The sequence below is a fragment of the Alligator sinensis genome, unplaced genomic scaffold (assembly GCF_000455745.1).
Source record: "Alligator sinensis unplaced genomic scaffold, ASM45574v1 scaffold640_1, whole genome shotgun sequence".
Lineage (NCBI taxonomy): Eukaryota > Metazoa > Chordata > Crocodylia > Alligatoridae > Alligator > Alligator sinensis.
In genome coordinates, this window is record NW_005843464.1 from 25,179 (window position 1) to 39,600 (window position 14,422).

General features: G+C 42.0%; 1 protein-coding gene and 1 pseudogene across 1 annotated transcript in view; one reads left to right on the forward strand and one right to left on the reverse strand.

The window, feature by feature from the left end:
• Positions 1-2,607, reverse strand: part of LOC102373199 — a 12,326-nt pseudogene extending 9,719 nt beyond the window's left edge.
• Positions 1-14,422, forward strand: part of LOC102373959 — a 46,056-nt gene that overhangs the window by 7,120 nt on the left and 24,514 nt on the right. Inside the window, exons 2-5 of the mRNA XM_025195314.1 lie at positions 2,620-2,740; positions 5,803-5,864; positions 7,138-7,243; positions 10,212-10,388. Coding sequence (XP_025051099.1) covers positions 2,730-2,740; positions 5,803-5,864; positions 7,138-7,243; positions 10,212-10,388 — 356 coding nt within the window. The 5' untranslated portion in view covers positions 2,620-2,729. The remainder of the gene's footprint in view (positions 1-2,619; positions 2,741-5,802; positions 5,865-7,137; positions 7,244-10,211; positions 10,389-14,422) is intronic.

Below are 14,422 nucleotides of genomic sequence, written 5' to 3' on the forward strand. Positions count from 1 at the left end.
CTGCAGCACCAGTAGAGGCCAGAGCCACCTCCCACCCGCAGTCCAGATAAAATCAATTGGCAAGCCAGCTCCAGCCCACAAGCCGTATTTTGCCCACCCCGATCTAGAACCCATCTGTATGGTATATAAGGAATACAAAGACTCTATGCATTCACCCACATGGAAACCTAACGTGAGACTTGACAGTACAATGAGCCTTGACAGGCCATTCTGAAGGGATGAACTCCTGCCCCAGAAGCACTAGTTAAAAATAATAATTAACTGGTCTCATTAAACAATTTTGCACTCCAGAAGGTTTATCTAGTTTCACATATTAACACCAATATGATGTGGTTGGTATGCTCATTTACTACCGTTATTTACCATTCACTGGGTGTGTCTACATGAGACAGTTACTGTGGAGTAGACTAATTAGCTCCACAGTAGATTTCTCACGTCTACATGTGCTGCCCTATTAACCCACAGAAAACGAATTAACTCTGCAGTAGGGTAGTACTTGTAAATACAAGTACCATAGTGCTGTATATTTTTTAAACTCCACAGCACTGCACTTATAGATACTGATGCGGCTGGTTAGGGCACAAGGGTGCTTCAGTGCAGGGGCTGCTTGCCAGCTAGCACTGCAATGGAGCACCCCCATGCCCTAGCCAGCCCCTCTGCAGCACATTGAGCCGGGTCAGAGCAGCCCCGGGCTGGCAAGCTGACCCCTGGACCCCTTGCCAGCTGGGGCTGCTCAGACCCAGTTCAACGTGCTGCAGTCCCAGGAACACATTCAAACAGCACACTGGGGAGCAATAAACTCCGGAGTACAATAAGTGCTGGAGTTTATTGCTTCACCTTAATAGCATCTGTAGATGTGCCCCTTGATGGGCAATCTATTCGCTTGCTTTTTTTTCCCTCAAACTATCTTCTACCATTTTTTTTCAACCTAAGCAAATAATAGAAAAGTAAAACAGAGCTTTTGATTAAGTATGGCAAGTCGTGCTGTCTTGATAATACCATGACATCAACAGCATTGCCTGAGCACCATGTTTTTGTAAGACTGTAATAATGCACATTACAAATGCTATTATAATATATTAATTACCTCTATTTTTCATAGTTATATTTAGCAACTTATTTCTCTTGTTTTTGTCATAGACAGTTTTAATCATTAGGATTACAAGCCAATCAGTCTTGTCTGATGGAAGAACAACAGTAGTTCAACACAATCTGTTATTCAGTAATATATAACTTCACATTTTTGGTAATAATAATTAGTTTAAAATGCAAATGTCAATGATTATCAGTCCTACTATATTTTCATCTATCTACTCTTCTAAGTCCCAAGGAAACTAAGTGGCCAAACTAAACAGTTTCTCTTTTGTAATACAAAGATATTTAGAAATATGCTATCTCCAAACAATACTATTTTTTTCCAGCAGCCAGTTACACAAACAGTGCTCTCAGATTCAGCACTTTGTAAGCAGTATCTCTTAGCTTCCTAACAGAACTCTCACAAAAAGCATAACTGAGCTAACTCCAACTATGTTTAACAACAAATATGAACATTGGCACTTTAAAGAGTAGCCATTGCAATTGTTTTGTTTTCATACTATGTCAACTGTCCGTAGAGCAACAGAAGTCACAAGTAGAAATAGACCCATTAGCTCATCTACAGTAATCTTCCCCCCTACCAGTAAAAATTGTTTCCTGTGATGCATCATCTCAGGTTTTATCTCTTGGGTTTTATGCTCTTAAAATTCACAAGTGTGGCTTTTGCTACCAGCCTTGGGGAGACTGTTACAACCTTTTAGTGAATCTCAGAAAAAATTCCTGACAGTCAATATGTTCCCTTTCTAAATTGATTCTTATTAGTACATCATTGTATTCAAACAGCACCAAAATTCTGTTAGATCCTTTAAAGACACGATCCCTATTTCAAAGAGTTTACAAAGATCTAGTATGCTAATCAGGACACTGTTAGGAAATAGAATCCAACAAGAAACAAGCTCAGTCAGTGCACAAAGTTCAGCACAAACCTATGTATCATGGTAGCTGTATGACTTTTGTTTTCCTTCCCTGCCCCAGGTCCTGTCTAGTTCATTGGGCACTTATTTTTTCAGGAGGATTATAGCCTTTTTGAAAGAAATAAAAGTAGCTGAAGGAAGAAAAGAAGAAAGTATGAAATATCAGGACAGGGAAGAAGCAGCATGCAAAAAGAATGGGGGACAAGAAAGAGAAGGACATTAGTGGGCAGGTGGTTTTGTTATTTGGGTACACTGAAAGGGAGAAATAACTGGCAGAACAGAAAGTAAGCTTTTTGCCTACTCCTCTGACATGCTGTTTAATTATGACCGGTAAGGTAATTCTAATTAATTTGTTTCATACCACCAGCACACTAAAAGCAGTAAATTCAAAAGATGCTCACTCTGGCATATGGGTAGGAGAGAAAATACTAGTATGTTTTAAAAAGTAAACATGGAAGGAAAGCAGACATATCTGACCTAGGATAAAGCAAAGATACCTGCACACCCCACTGTCCCTTTCTTACTTTGATAAGACGCAGGATTTCAGGACAGTCCTGGGGCCTTGCTGCACGGATTCTGAAATGGCTCATGGCACCAACACTAATTTCAGGCCTAGGGGAAGCAGGAGGCAGCAGAGGACTGGTTACTTCTCAGGAGGAAGCTTAAGGAGGAAGCTGGGATGCTACTTCAGATCTTGCTCCTCATTCACCATTTCAAAGGATGGACAAAAGGTAAAATGTTTATTCCTTCCCCTCTTCCTCCTCCTCCACTCCCTGCCTCTTCCTGGGTTACATGCTGCCCTGTTTATACCCTGAGTCTTACAACCTTTTCAACCAGCAGCCCTTGAGCAGGTGGAGAGTCACAATGGAATCCAGCATCACAATCCTGACCTTTCCCCTGTCTCAAGGTAATGGCACAGTGGCATACTAGACTCTGAATTCATTCACTAAGAACAGGAAAGAAAAAGGCAGAGGACAGTCTGTGGAGTGTTAAATTTGAGCAGTTGCCTGTCTTAGCACTAGCTATGGGTTTTCTCAGGTTTTTTTTTTTAATTATTTTTTGGGGGGGTGCCTAGAGCTGATGGCCATCATCTCTTATCTCTTCTTTGATTTCTTTGGGTAGCAGGTGGACTCTTTCACAAAGATGAGTGAATTGAGAAACATATTAAGCTGAAGGTGAGAGCACTGAGAGTGCTGGGTGTCAGGAAGATTCAAAGTGAGTCAAGGACATTCATAGTAGGGTACAACTGGCCAAGAAGTAGGAGAGGAAATCAGCAATAAGCATAATCCATTGTTTTTCCCCAACCATAGACTGATTAAATACCACTCCGTGTTAAGTTTTATGTTTTTTCTTTCTTTCCATTTCATGCCAATATGTATTTATCCTTCTGCTTCTAGCTTTTTAGCTTCTATTCCCTCAGTTTCTAAAGTATATGCACCTCAAACATTTTTAACTTAATATAAGATGTTTCTCTAAAAATATTTTCAGCATACCAAAGGGGGTTTTTTGTTGTCTTGGTTATTTTCAGTACGATTCCCCACAGGCTACAGTATCATCAAGCCCAGATACTAATACTTTGTAATAGTTGCTAAGATTTTCCTTCTTAATTCAACAAATGTAGAGAACATGTAATAAGAAAAGCTCAGTCAAGAGCAGCCTTCTGCAAGTAGCCTCCATGTGTCAAATTCAAGTGGCGAAAACACCCAGGAGAGTTCTGTGGTACTTGATCATCAGCTCTTGAGTTCCCTCCCACTGTGATCCATCAGGGCACAGGCATGATAGCTTATGGAAGACCTTTTTACTTGGCTGGGCCATCAGCAGGCAGTTTCAGATAATTGTCTAGCAAGTTTTTTTCTATTTTCTATTATTTTAATATTTTAATTGTAAGCCACCCCAAGTTGCTGCTTGAGGGAGAAGACAGCATGTAAATCTGGTAAAGAAATAAACTTGGCCTTCCTGATTTGCTCCCTAAGCATGCATGCAATATTGTTATACACTTCACTAGAAATAAGTTGAAGTTTCCACTTTTTTGTTAGGTTTTTTTTTCTTTTTTAGTTTCAAGTCATTGGAGCTATGCTGGTGTCTTCCTGCACTTCCTATCCTTTTTTTGCATCAGAATACCTTGCTCTTCACTCTTAATATTACTTCCTTAAGGTACAGCCAGTTCTCCTAGACTTCTTTTCCTGTCAGGTTTGCCTTCCATGAGATCCTGCCTACCATTTTCCTGAGTTTGCAAAAGTCTACTCTGCTAAATTACAGTCTATTCTGCTCTCCTTTCTTTTCCTTAGGATCTTGAACTCTATCATTTCATGGTCACAGTCACCCAACTTGCCTTCCACCTTCATATTCTTAACCAATTCTTTCCTGTTTTTGAGATTCCCCCATAGTTGGCTCCTCCAACATCTGTACCAAAAAGTTCTCTCTGACATGTCACAAACTTGTTGGGCTGCCTGTATACTGCTGTGTGGTCTAGCCAATAAATGTCATAGTAACTGAAGTCCTATGATTTGAATGCTTCTGTTAATTGTTTGAAAATAGTAAACAGGCTGGATCACACAGCAGCATACAGGCAGATAGTCACTATGACATCACTTGTGCTGTTCTCTGGTCTTCTCTTGTCCCCAAGGCTTTCAACAGACCTACCTCCTACTTCACACTGCACCTCAAAACAAATGTACACCTCTCTTTAAAGAGTAATAGCAGTTCACTTTTCCCACTGTCTCTCCTTCCCAAACAACTTGCACACTTGCATGACAGTATTCCAGTCATGAGAACTATCCTGCCAAGTCTCAGTTATCCCAATTACATCATATTTCCCTGATTATACTAGGACTTCCAACTGTTTCTACTTATTCCCTATGCCTCTCACTTTAGTATACAAACATTGTAGATAACTAAGCAAATGCCCACATTTCTAAATCCATTGTTAAGGCTCCCCATATTGCCTCTTCTTAATTTGCTATTATCTAGGTTATCTGGCTCTTTTATCAACAGGCCTTTGTCTCTGTCCACCATTGAACCTAATTATCTCTATGGACACAAGGGAAATTATAATTGAAAAGCAGATTTTTTTTTTTCTGTAGTCATAGAATCAGAGAAGTAGGGCTGGGAGAGACTTCCACTGGTCATCTAGTCCAACCCCTTGCTTGAAGCAGGGTCATCCTTATCTAAACCATCCTATACAAATCCATAATCTAAACTCTTCCTAAAACTACAGTTAACCCTAACACAACACAACACGGCACTTTAATCTGCCTCAGGTAAAGCAGAGAACCATGGCAGCCAACATCCTGCTTCTATAAAAGGTTGTTGATATATGCTCATTGTACCTATGTTTGATCATTCTAAAATTTACTATTGGAATGTTGTTATATCCACTATATCAATAATGCTTAAATAAAAAGCTACATTAAAAAAGTAAATAGCTGTAACAAAGTTGAACAAAATGTTCTAAATATCAATTAGAACATATCAACTTATGTTGCTAAATTAAGAGTTTTAGTATCTGGTTACAATACTTCAGCCATAAAGATGTTAATGTTAAACATGTTTATGGTCCTGTTTACATTCACAGAAGATTAATATATAGAAAACATTTTACAGTAACTTTGATACAGGCTAGTAGGTCATTCTTTACCAAGACAGATGCTGTAAACTAAGTTCAAAGTCCATAATCTATGATCTGCTATAACAAAAACAAAATCTGAAAGTGACAGTTGTGTTCTGCCGCAGGACAAATCTAGAAGAGTTTGAGTAGTTGTGTGGTAAAAAGCTTCATAATGTTGCATTTCAGTGACTTACTGCTTCTCATCGTGCTGCTGTCCAGTGTTTTGCTGACTGCCCAGGCTTCAGAACGTAAGAAACCTTTGGGTTACTATGCATTATAATTTTAAAGAAACAGTGTTTTGTATAATCCTACTCACCTATTCCTAAAAACAGCTATGTTGGAAAACCTTCTAATAGTTAAAGTAGAATATATTTACAAAAATGAAAAAAAAATACACCAAATGTGACAAAGCTGTTATGAACAGTGACTATATATATATATGTTGTTGTTAATCATTTGAAGTTTTGAGTTCTGGAATGTCAAGTGATAAGATTTTATTGAGATGTAGGTAAATGAGAGAGAATGTGTGATTCTATTTTTGTTTGCTGTTGCTGTACTCTGTCTATATAGACAAAAGTACTGCAGCATATATGTTGTCTCATGTGCATGTAGACAAATTATAAGCTTTACTACAAAAATAGTTACATTTTTTTAGCAAATCCAAATAATTTTGAGTCAATTGCATTTGACACTGAGTTTAAATGAATACGGTGGTCTAGCTCTTACATTTGGTTAGAAGGAATTAACGATACAAAGTACAAATTCAAAGTTATGGTTTTAGAAATTCTGTAGCTCCTTATAGGTGAATGGGAAGAAAGTGATCTGAGTTAACAGACCCAGATAGGTTCTTTTATAAAAAATGTAAGCAGCTAAGCAATATAAAGCTTTATCTGGGTTCTGTTGACATATTTTTGGACAGAATATTTGATTTAACAAAATGGGTTTATCTTTAACGCGCTATTATTTTCATCCCAGCTTCAATATCATTATTGGAGAGAAATACTGTGTTGCTTCCTAAAGTCTAGGTGGCATAAACTGTCTTCAGTTTTTAGCTTCCTGATCAAGACAGTTGTGATATGATTTTTCTTTTACCCCTCACAAATCCAGGGACGCTGATAGACATGATGCTTTGGGCGCTTTAATTACCATGGCTCTTGGAGCTATGCTAATTAAAGCGTCCCCTCCCCCCACCTCCTGAAATATGTCTATAAATGCCCTTAGGTATTAAATCACAGTACACATGGTAGGTATGATTTACTGACTGAAAGAGAATAGATCAGGAGGTATGCAGAGATTCAGAGTAAAATAATTTGAGACGGTAAGCATTTGTCCCTCAGAGGGAAAAGATGAGATTTCAAATCGTTTCAGGTCTGCGAATCATTCAGAGAGATAATTTATAAAGTTTAAAGAATATTTCACGAAGTCTTGAGGTTTTTTCTTTTTTATGCAGCATATATACAACATGCTCACTTACTATGTTGTTACTTATGTGTGTGTGTGTGTGTTTGTTTTAATTTACAGCCAGTTGCACTAATGTTTCTGACTTTGATAATTGCATGGGTAATACAGAAGGCTTCTGCCCTAATAGCATTGCTTGTGGATGTAAAGACCAAAAGCCCTTTTGCAAGTAAGTGTGAGATATACTAAATAAATGTAAAAGTGTCAGTGTATTTTTGCTGATAAAGAAATAATGGGCATTGCATTCTGATCCATGAGGATGAACTGTTGTCTTGATACACTCCCTGCAAGAACAAAATATTCTGATCATGAGACTCAGATTCAGGATCAGGGTCTAACATTGCTGCAGTTTGGGTTTTGTTTGTTTGTTTGTTTTTAGCTTGTTTTACACCAACTGAGATGCAAGAATTGCATATACAGTTAAGATTACATATAATAATTAATGATTAGGACCCCCTGTTTTCATACTCTTATCATAGCCTCAATTGTTTTCTCAATGAAGTGAAATGCTCTGTAAGATTCAACCCAAAAGTGATTTATTTTCAAGCATGATCAAAATGTAAGAAAGAGTCTGATTTGTAAGTCCTTAACAACATCCACCTCTTTTCTTTCTAAAGTACATTTCTGGTTCAAATACAAATGTAATACCAAATTTTCCTTCCTTATAAGTTAATGACATGCCATGCACTGTAGTCAGCATTTGAAATTTGCTATTACAAGGCAGAATTGTTTTATGACTGAATTGCATTTGTAACTGTATAGATTTAAAATTCTGATAAGAAAAACTTAATGCCCTGAATCAAGCCATAATTTTAATCACTTTTAGGATTCAAGGGAAGAATTTCCCTTTGACAATTACAACACTTCCTTATTGCTTAAGTTATAGGCAGAAGTATGGCAAATCCTGCATGCCTAATTTATAGCTCAGTGCAATTTGAAAGTAGCTGTACATTATGTTCTGGAAACTTGATCTATATAACAAATATATTAAATCCACTTTTAAAAAGCTGGAGGGGATGCAACTATGGAACAAATTTCCAGGGGGAATTAGGTAGAATCCAAACTGAACATTGGCAGAAAATGTTACAAAAACTTCATAGTAAAGGCCTTCCACTACAAGACTGCACACAATTGTGACACCCTTTATGCTAGGGGTGAGCAAAATTCAGCCCACAGGCCAGATCTGGTCCACCAGGTTATTTTCCCTCCACGCCATCCGGCCCATGGGCAGGTGCCTACCAATTCACTATATCCAGCCTGGCCCCAGGCTGCCCCTGCTGTGCTTGATTGGGGCCGAGCCCCGCTCACTCCTGCAAGGGCAGCGCACACTTCTCTCCCACCTTCACCTGCAAGATGGCACTGACCCTGGCCCTGCAGGTAGGGAAGTGGTGGTGGAGGGGGAGTGGTGGTGGTGGTGGATGGGGAGGAGAGGGCAGTGGGTGAGTGGGCGGGAAGGTAGGGAAGTGGCAGGGGAAGGTTGGCAGCAGTGGCAGTAAGGGGTAGTGGTGGTGGCAGTGGCAGGCAGGAGCAAAGCAGCAGATGGGGGGGGAGTGCAGGGCCCATGCTGCTGCCCCAGGGCCAGGGCCAAGTCAGTGAGGACCCAGGACAGGGGGGCAGGAGAGTAGAGCCGGGCTAGTTGGGGCATGGGGTCCATCTGGCTTCATTGCATGGGGCTCACAGCGGTGGCTCAGTCCCACTCACTGCTATGCGTAGGTCATGGAGAACAGTGGGGGGCTCCAAGTTATGGAGCCAGGATGCCTCTGCCCCTCTCCCTGATGCCTCAACTGATCCCCATAACATGCACCACTGTCCTCATTGTGTAGGGCTTCCCCTAGTGGTGTGAGGCGCAGACATGTGAGCTCTGTGCAATGGAGCTGGTGGCCTGGTCACATGCAGTCCTGGGGCTTGCCAGGACGGTTCGCCATTGGGGGGTTCTGCCTCCTGCTGCCACTGACAGCAGGGGCTGTGCGTAATGGGGACATGTTTGTAGGGGGACCACACCCACACACCCTACACATCCCCATCCCCACACCCACTGACATCCACATACACCCCCATAACCTTCCCCACACCCCACATACACGTGAGCGCACACACATGTGCACACACACACACACACACTTTCCCCTACACTGCACATCCACATACCCTACAATATACAAGAGTTAGACTTCATTTTTTAGGTATTATGCAGTCACCTCTACATATGCAATGGAAATACACACAAATCAGGACAAGAAATTATTTTTAATAACATTCAAATATGTGATTGCAGATTTTTAGTATATAATTTGTTTTGTTTTTTCTGGTTCCAAGATGGCAAACCCCCTTCCCAAAAGGCGTACTTCCAGTGGCAAAGGTCAGGGGTATGGGGTGGGACTTCCAGTCCCAAGATGGTGACCATGGGGTGGGGCACCTGTCAAGGGCAGGGCTACCCTTGTGGCCCTGGACAGCTTACCAAAACTTGTTAAGTAGCCCTGCAGACAAAATAATTGCCCACCTCTGCTTTATACCCAAACTCTCAAACAAAATCAAGAAATATTGAAAATAAAAAAAAATCAATGTGCAACTTAAAAATCAACTTGAAAACTCAAGAGTTTAGCATTATTGTTTTTACCCTGTAGATACATAGATACAACAAAGATGGGTAGTAGTTTAGAACATGAATGCCACATGCCCCCAGAGGCTGAGGGAGTACGGCGACCGCCCACAGGCTGCAGTGGCAGTGTCGGTGGCAGGGACATGGTGATGGCAAGCGGGGAGCTCCTGCAGGCAGCCACAGTGGTGTTGGTGGTGAGGAGAAGAGGTGGCGAGCACCACAGATGCTGCTGGCAGTGTCGGTGGTGGCCAGCAGTAATCAGGGACCACCTGCAGATGCTGCCAGCGGTGTCAGCTGCAAGGGGTGGGGTAGCAAGCAGCGACTGCCCACAGGTACCGCCAGCGCTTTTTGCAGGGGGTGCACATGCACGTGTGTGCACCCCTATGCATAGCTAATGGTATAAAACAATTATATAGATCATGTTTCATGTTTCCCTGGACCCCACATGTTAAATAAAAATAGAACTAAACATTTTTTTCTGATTATTTAATGATTTTTGGTTAGACTAATGCTTTAATAACTCATTTTTTATTGGCAGATGTCCTTACTATAGAGGCGTCTGGGGAGAGTACTGGTATCTGGGTGAAAAATGTAATCAACTTTGGAGAACTTTGGACTTGATTTTAGTAGCTGTACTTCCTGGAGTAGCACTGGCTTTTCTGGTTTGTGTAATATTGCAGATTGTCTACTACTGTAAACGTCATAAGGGAGAACGGTAAGTTACTTATGAACATAAGGTTTTCTGAAAAAAAAGTGGGTGGCAGAGGGGAAGGACCTAAATATAACTATGCCCTAATGTTATGTGTATGTTTATTTATTTAAAAAAGATCACATTTTCTTATTAAAAATAGGAAACCAGTCCTAAGAGAGGCTGTGGAAAGATAGATTTTTGCACACAGTTTGAGGAAAACAAAGTAAAGGCTAGCATTATAGTCTTTCATAATTTAAATTAACAGCATTGCAATTCAAAATAACCAGCCATATTGCATATTATTTTATCAAAACACTATATAATCATTCAGCATTTTATTGCTACAAGAAATTTGTTTCTCCTCTCCAGAACTGACCTGGCTGACTAAGCCCCTTTAACTTGCTGGTGTAACCTGAGGCTACCATATTTGTCCTGTCCTACTTATTTGTTACTAGGGCTTGACTGCATTTCAGTAACATCAGGCTGAGAGAGAGACCTGTAAAAGCCTGATCAGGATCCTGTCAAGTACTCTGAATTACTAAAGGAAAAAATATAGCAATTTAGGGTTGCATTATTATTGTAAGTGAAAATAACTGCTTGGGAGATATCTAAGTGAACTGAGACTCTGTTAGACGTAAGGGAAAGAATGTAGTTGTATTTCAGAGTGAAAAGGGGTTTGAAAACATTAAACTGTACGTTTTAGGGCATGGACAGACATAACCTTTAAAGTATTCCAAACAATTTCATAACACCCCTAAATGTGACAGTACAGATTCATGCAACTGATGAAGCACTTCAGAGATTATCCTGGATAAAGCAGGAACTTTAAGAGCTTAACAGTGAAGCAGTTCAAGGTTACATATGCATCCTCAGGCAGAAAGGTAGGGAGTTGGTCAGTCCTGCATCCCACACTCCTGCTGCTCCAAGGAAACACTTATGTGACACACCTGAACTCCACTGCTTCAAGGTTACAGAACTTGACTGGCCTGTGACCTCAACTATTTACTGCCAGGTATAAAGGCACAGCTAATTTTTGCTGTGCACCAACACTAATGCTTTAGCCTCTGCTAAAGTATTGAGGATCTTTTGGAGCATATCAACAGCTGTCTCCACTCAAAATGTCGGCAGCTGCCATATCCACAAGGAGGTCTATCAACTAGATGGTGGACAGAGGTAATATTGCTCTTTGACATTTAGGATAAAAAAACACATTGCTCACTCCAGCTGAGCCACTGCAACAAGGCCATCTATGAGCACATTGCCTCCAAAATGGCTGCTCAAGGGCCCAACCACAATCAACATTATGTCCTACTGTCCTCCCATCCTCACAGCCACCTATCTCCTCCATATTCCTACCACACATCCTTCCACTACTTGCAGTGAGTATCCTCCAACAGTCATCTGTGACAAACTGGCCTTCTTCCTCTCAATGCCCTGAGCTGAGCTGACCAAAGACACAGACAGGAGTGATGGCCACCCAACCATCTGGTAATTTTTTATGCTCCAGCATGTGACAGTGCTTGTGGTTTTCAAGTCCCCCCCTCCCCCCCCCGCAGCATCATTATATCATTAGGCTGCCTCAGGAGCATGAGGTCCCATACTGTTGCTTAATGAGGACATGGCCAACTTGCAACATACACCCTTAGGGAGAAAAGGTTTCAGGGTGTGCAGAGCCGGTTGGGGGTGGGGGAGAGAAAGGGCATGCTTGCTTTGAATCACTCCAGGGTCAGGTCCCTGCCCTAAAGCACCATTGCTTTAAAAGAGTGTAATGCTGGTTTGAGGGGGAAGAGGGAAGATGGTGGGAGATTACATCCTGAGAGTTTGTGCCGGGTTTGATGCATCTGCCACGAGGCTGCTGCCAGGGGGAATAACCAGGGTGCAAATTATGGGCGAGTTCAGGGGGGCTGAGCCCCTCCCATAAAAAATGAGAGCCCCCCCTGTAAGATTTGAAAATCATAACCCAGGGCGTTCTCCAATCGGTTTGCTCCTTCCAATAAACTGGTTTCTTTTTTTTGCAGACCTCCCACTCAAGAATCAAAGTATAATTCGAACCCTGGAAATAACACCTGCCCGCATAACCATTACAGTAACAAGTTATACTAAAAGGAGAGTGATTAAGCAGTGTTTGGGGGATCAGTGGAGATCTCTCATTGCAGAATGCTATTTGTGGACTTACTTGACAGTTGTCAGGTAATTCACTAACAGGCAGCTTAGCACTTTTTTTGTTCCTGACAATCCTCCTTTCCTAACTATCAAGCAATAAGTCTTGGCAACTGTTCCCCAGCTCCTGTGCCTTGCCTCCTTCAATTGCTACAGAGTAAGGGCTACAATGGGTGGCAACATCACTGGCACTGCTCCAACATACTCCCCACTCCCCACCATTGCCAAGTGGTTGGCCCCAGCCACTTGGGAAATGGTCACCACTGCTTGGTCACCCCCTTGGTTTGGCTACATCTCTCTAAAGACGTTAGCCAGGCAGTCGTATGAGCAAGGGTAAACAAAGTAACATAGGAACTCAGCTGCCACTCCTCTTCCCTGCCAGTCATTGCCCAGAAAGTCACAAATAAATACCTGAGGCCCCCTATGCTCCTTCCCAACACTTCTCAGTTGTGGGAAAGTGAGAGTGATTGTCAATGCAGGGAGAAAATTTAGAGCAATTAATCAAGGTACTGCTCTTTTATTTGCTAATGTTTTCAATCTCAGTCAATACCATGTAAGTGGAAAGCATCAGTGGAAAGCCATGCTTTCCAACAGACTATGACCTGCCCTCCATGCCCAGCCCACAACAAAAATAGGTCACTCTCAGCAGGATGAAGAGGAAGAGCTTACCCTCATTTTCCCACACAGCAAATCGTGTGAACACAAGGAATCCCAGAAGCACAGCCCTCTTCCAGTCCTTTTCACTCCCCCTAATCTCTGGGATCAAGTAAGAGGGTAGAAGGTAGATACTGGGGGTTGGAGTGACTTGCATTCTTCACAGCACAAAAGAAAGCCCTGATGGTAGTCCTTTCAGAGATCTCTTGCCTGGTGAAATGGTTTTAAATGTCTTAGGAATGGTTCCTGCTGCTCAAGTTACTATTGGTCAGCACAGTGGCAGGCAAGCTTCCATAATTCCTGTTGTGGTGCCTGGGGTACAGCAGGAAGGGGTCCAAGCTAGTGGGTGCAGGAACAGTGATGGTCAGTGTGGTTAAAACTCACATAACTTTAATGGGGAGGCCTTGCATGGGTGGCAGTTGAGGTTGTCTGGAAGCTAGAAGCTGTGATGAGAGGAATGCCCAGAATCTGTCAGTTTTACACTGTGCTTACAGTCTCTCCACAGGAGTTGCTGGACTTCCTAGGCAAGGAAGAACTCAGTGGCATTCTTCAGTGATTCCCAATTGTTTGGTGATTGGTATTGGAACGTCCTCTGCAAATACTCTCTCCTGACCAGGGAACTGGCTACCATCCCCTGCCATCCCTCATCAACTGAGGAGAGGGCTGTGCAGGCAGAGGAGGGTTCCCCCAAAGATAGCCTTCTCTGTTCTCCAGAAAACATTGGGGGCACCAAAAATGGCAAACCAGGCTGCATCCTCAGGGTAGGAGAAGGACCTCTACCTTTTGCTGTCCAGGAGCATGATGCATAGGAAATTATCACCTTGGAAACTAGGAGCAAAAGTAAATAATATCTCAAAATGGAACATGGAGACATGTTTGGGAGTACCTCACTATCTTCATGTCATTAAAGTTTAACAAAGGATGCTTGTTTCCAGGTGCAGCTGGTGAACTCTGAGACAGGTGGGGCGGGTGGAGCATCACACTGTATCACCCAGTTTCAAATCTTTTTAAATTTTATTTATTCAATTTTTGTTTGTTTACAAAAACAGTGTTATAAAACATAACATGTAATTTTTTATGTTTATCAAAACTAACCCCTCCCCCCCACCCCCCGCTCCCTGGCTGCAAACCACCCCACTTACTTCGCAGGCTCCAGAAGGAAAGTGAGCCTGAGCCAAGCCCTGGGTGACTGAGAGCGTCAGGCCCCGCACTTTCCCCTCCCACTCCTGCTCCCCATCCCCCTA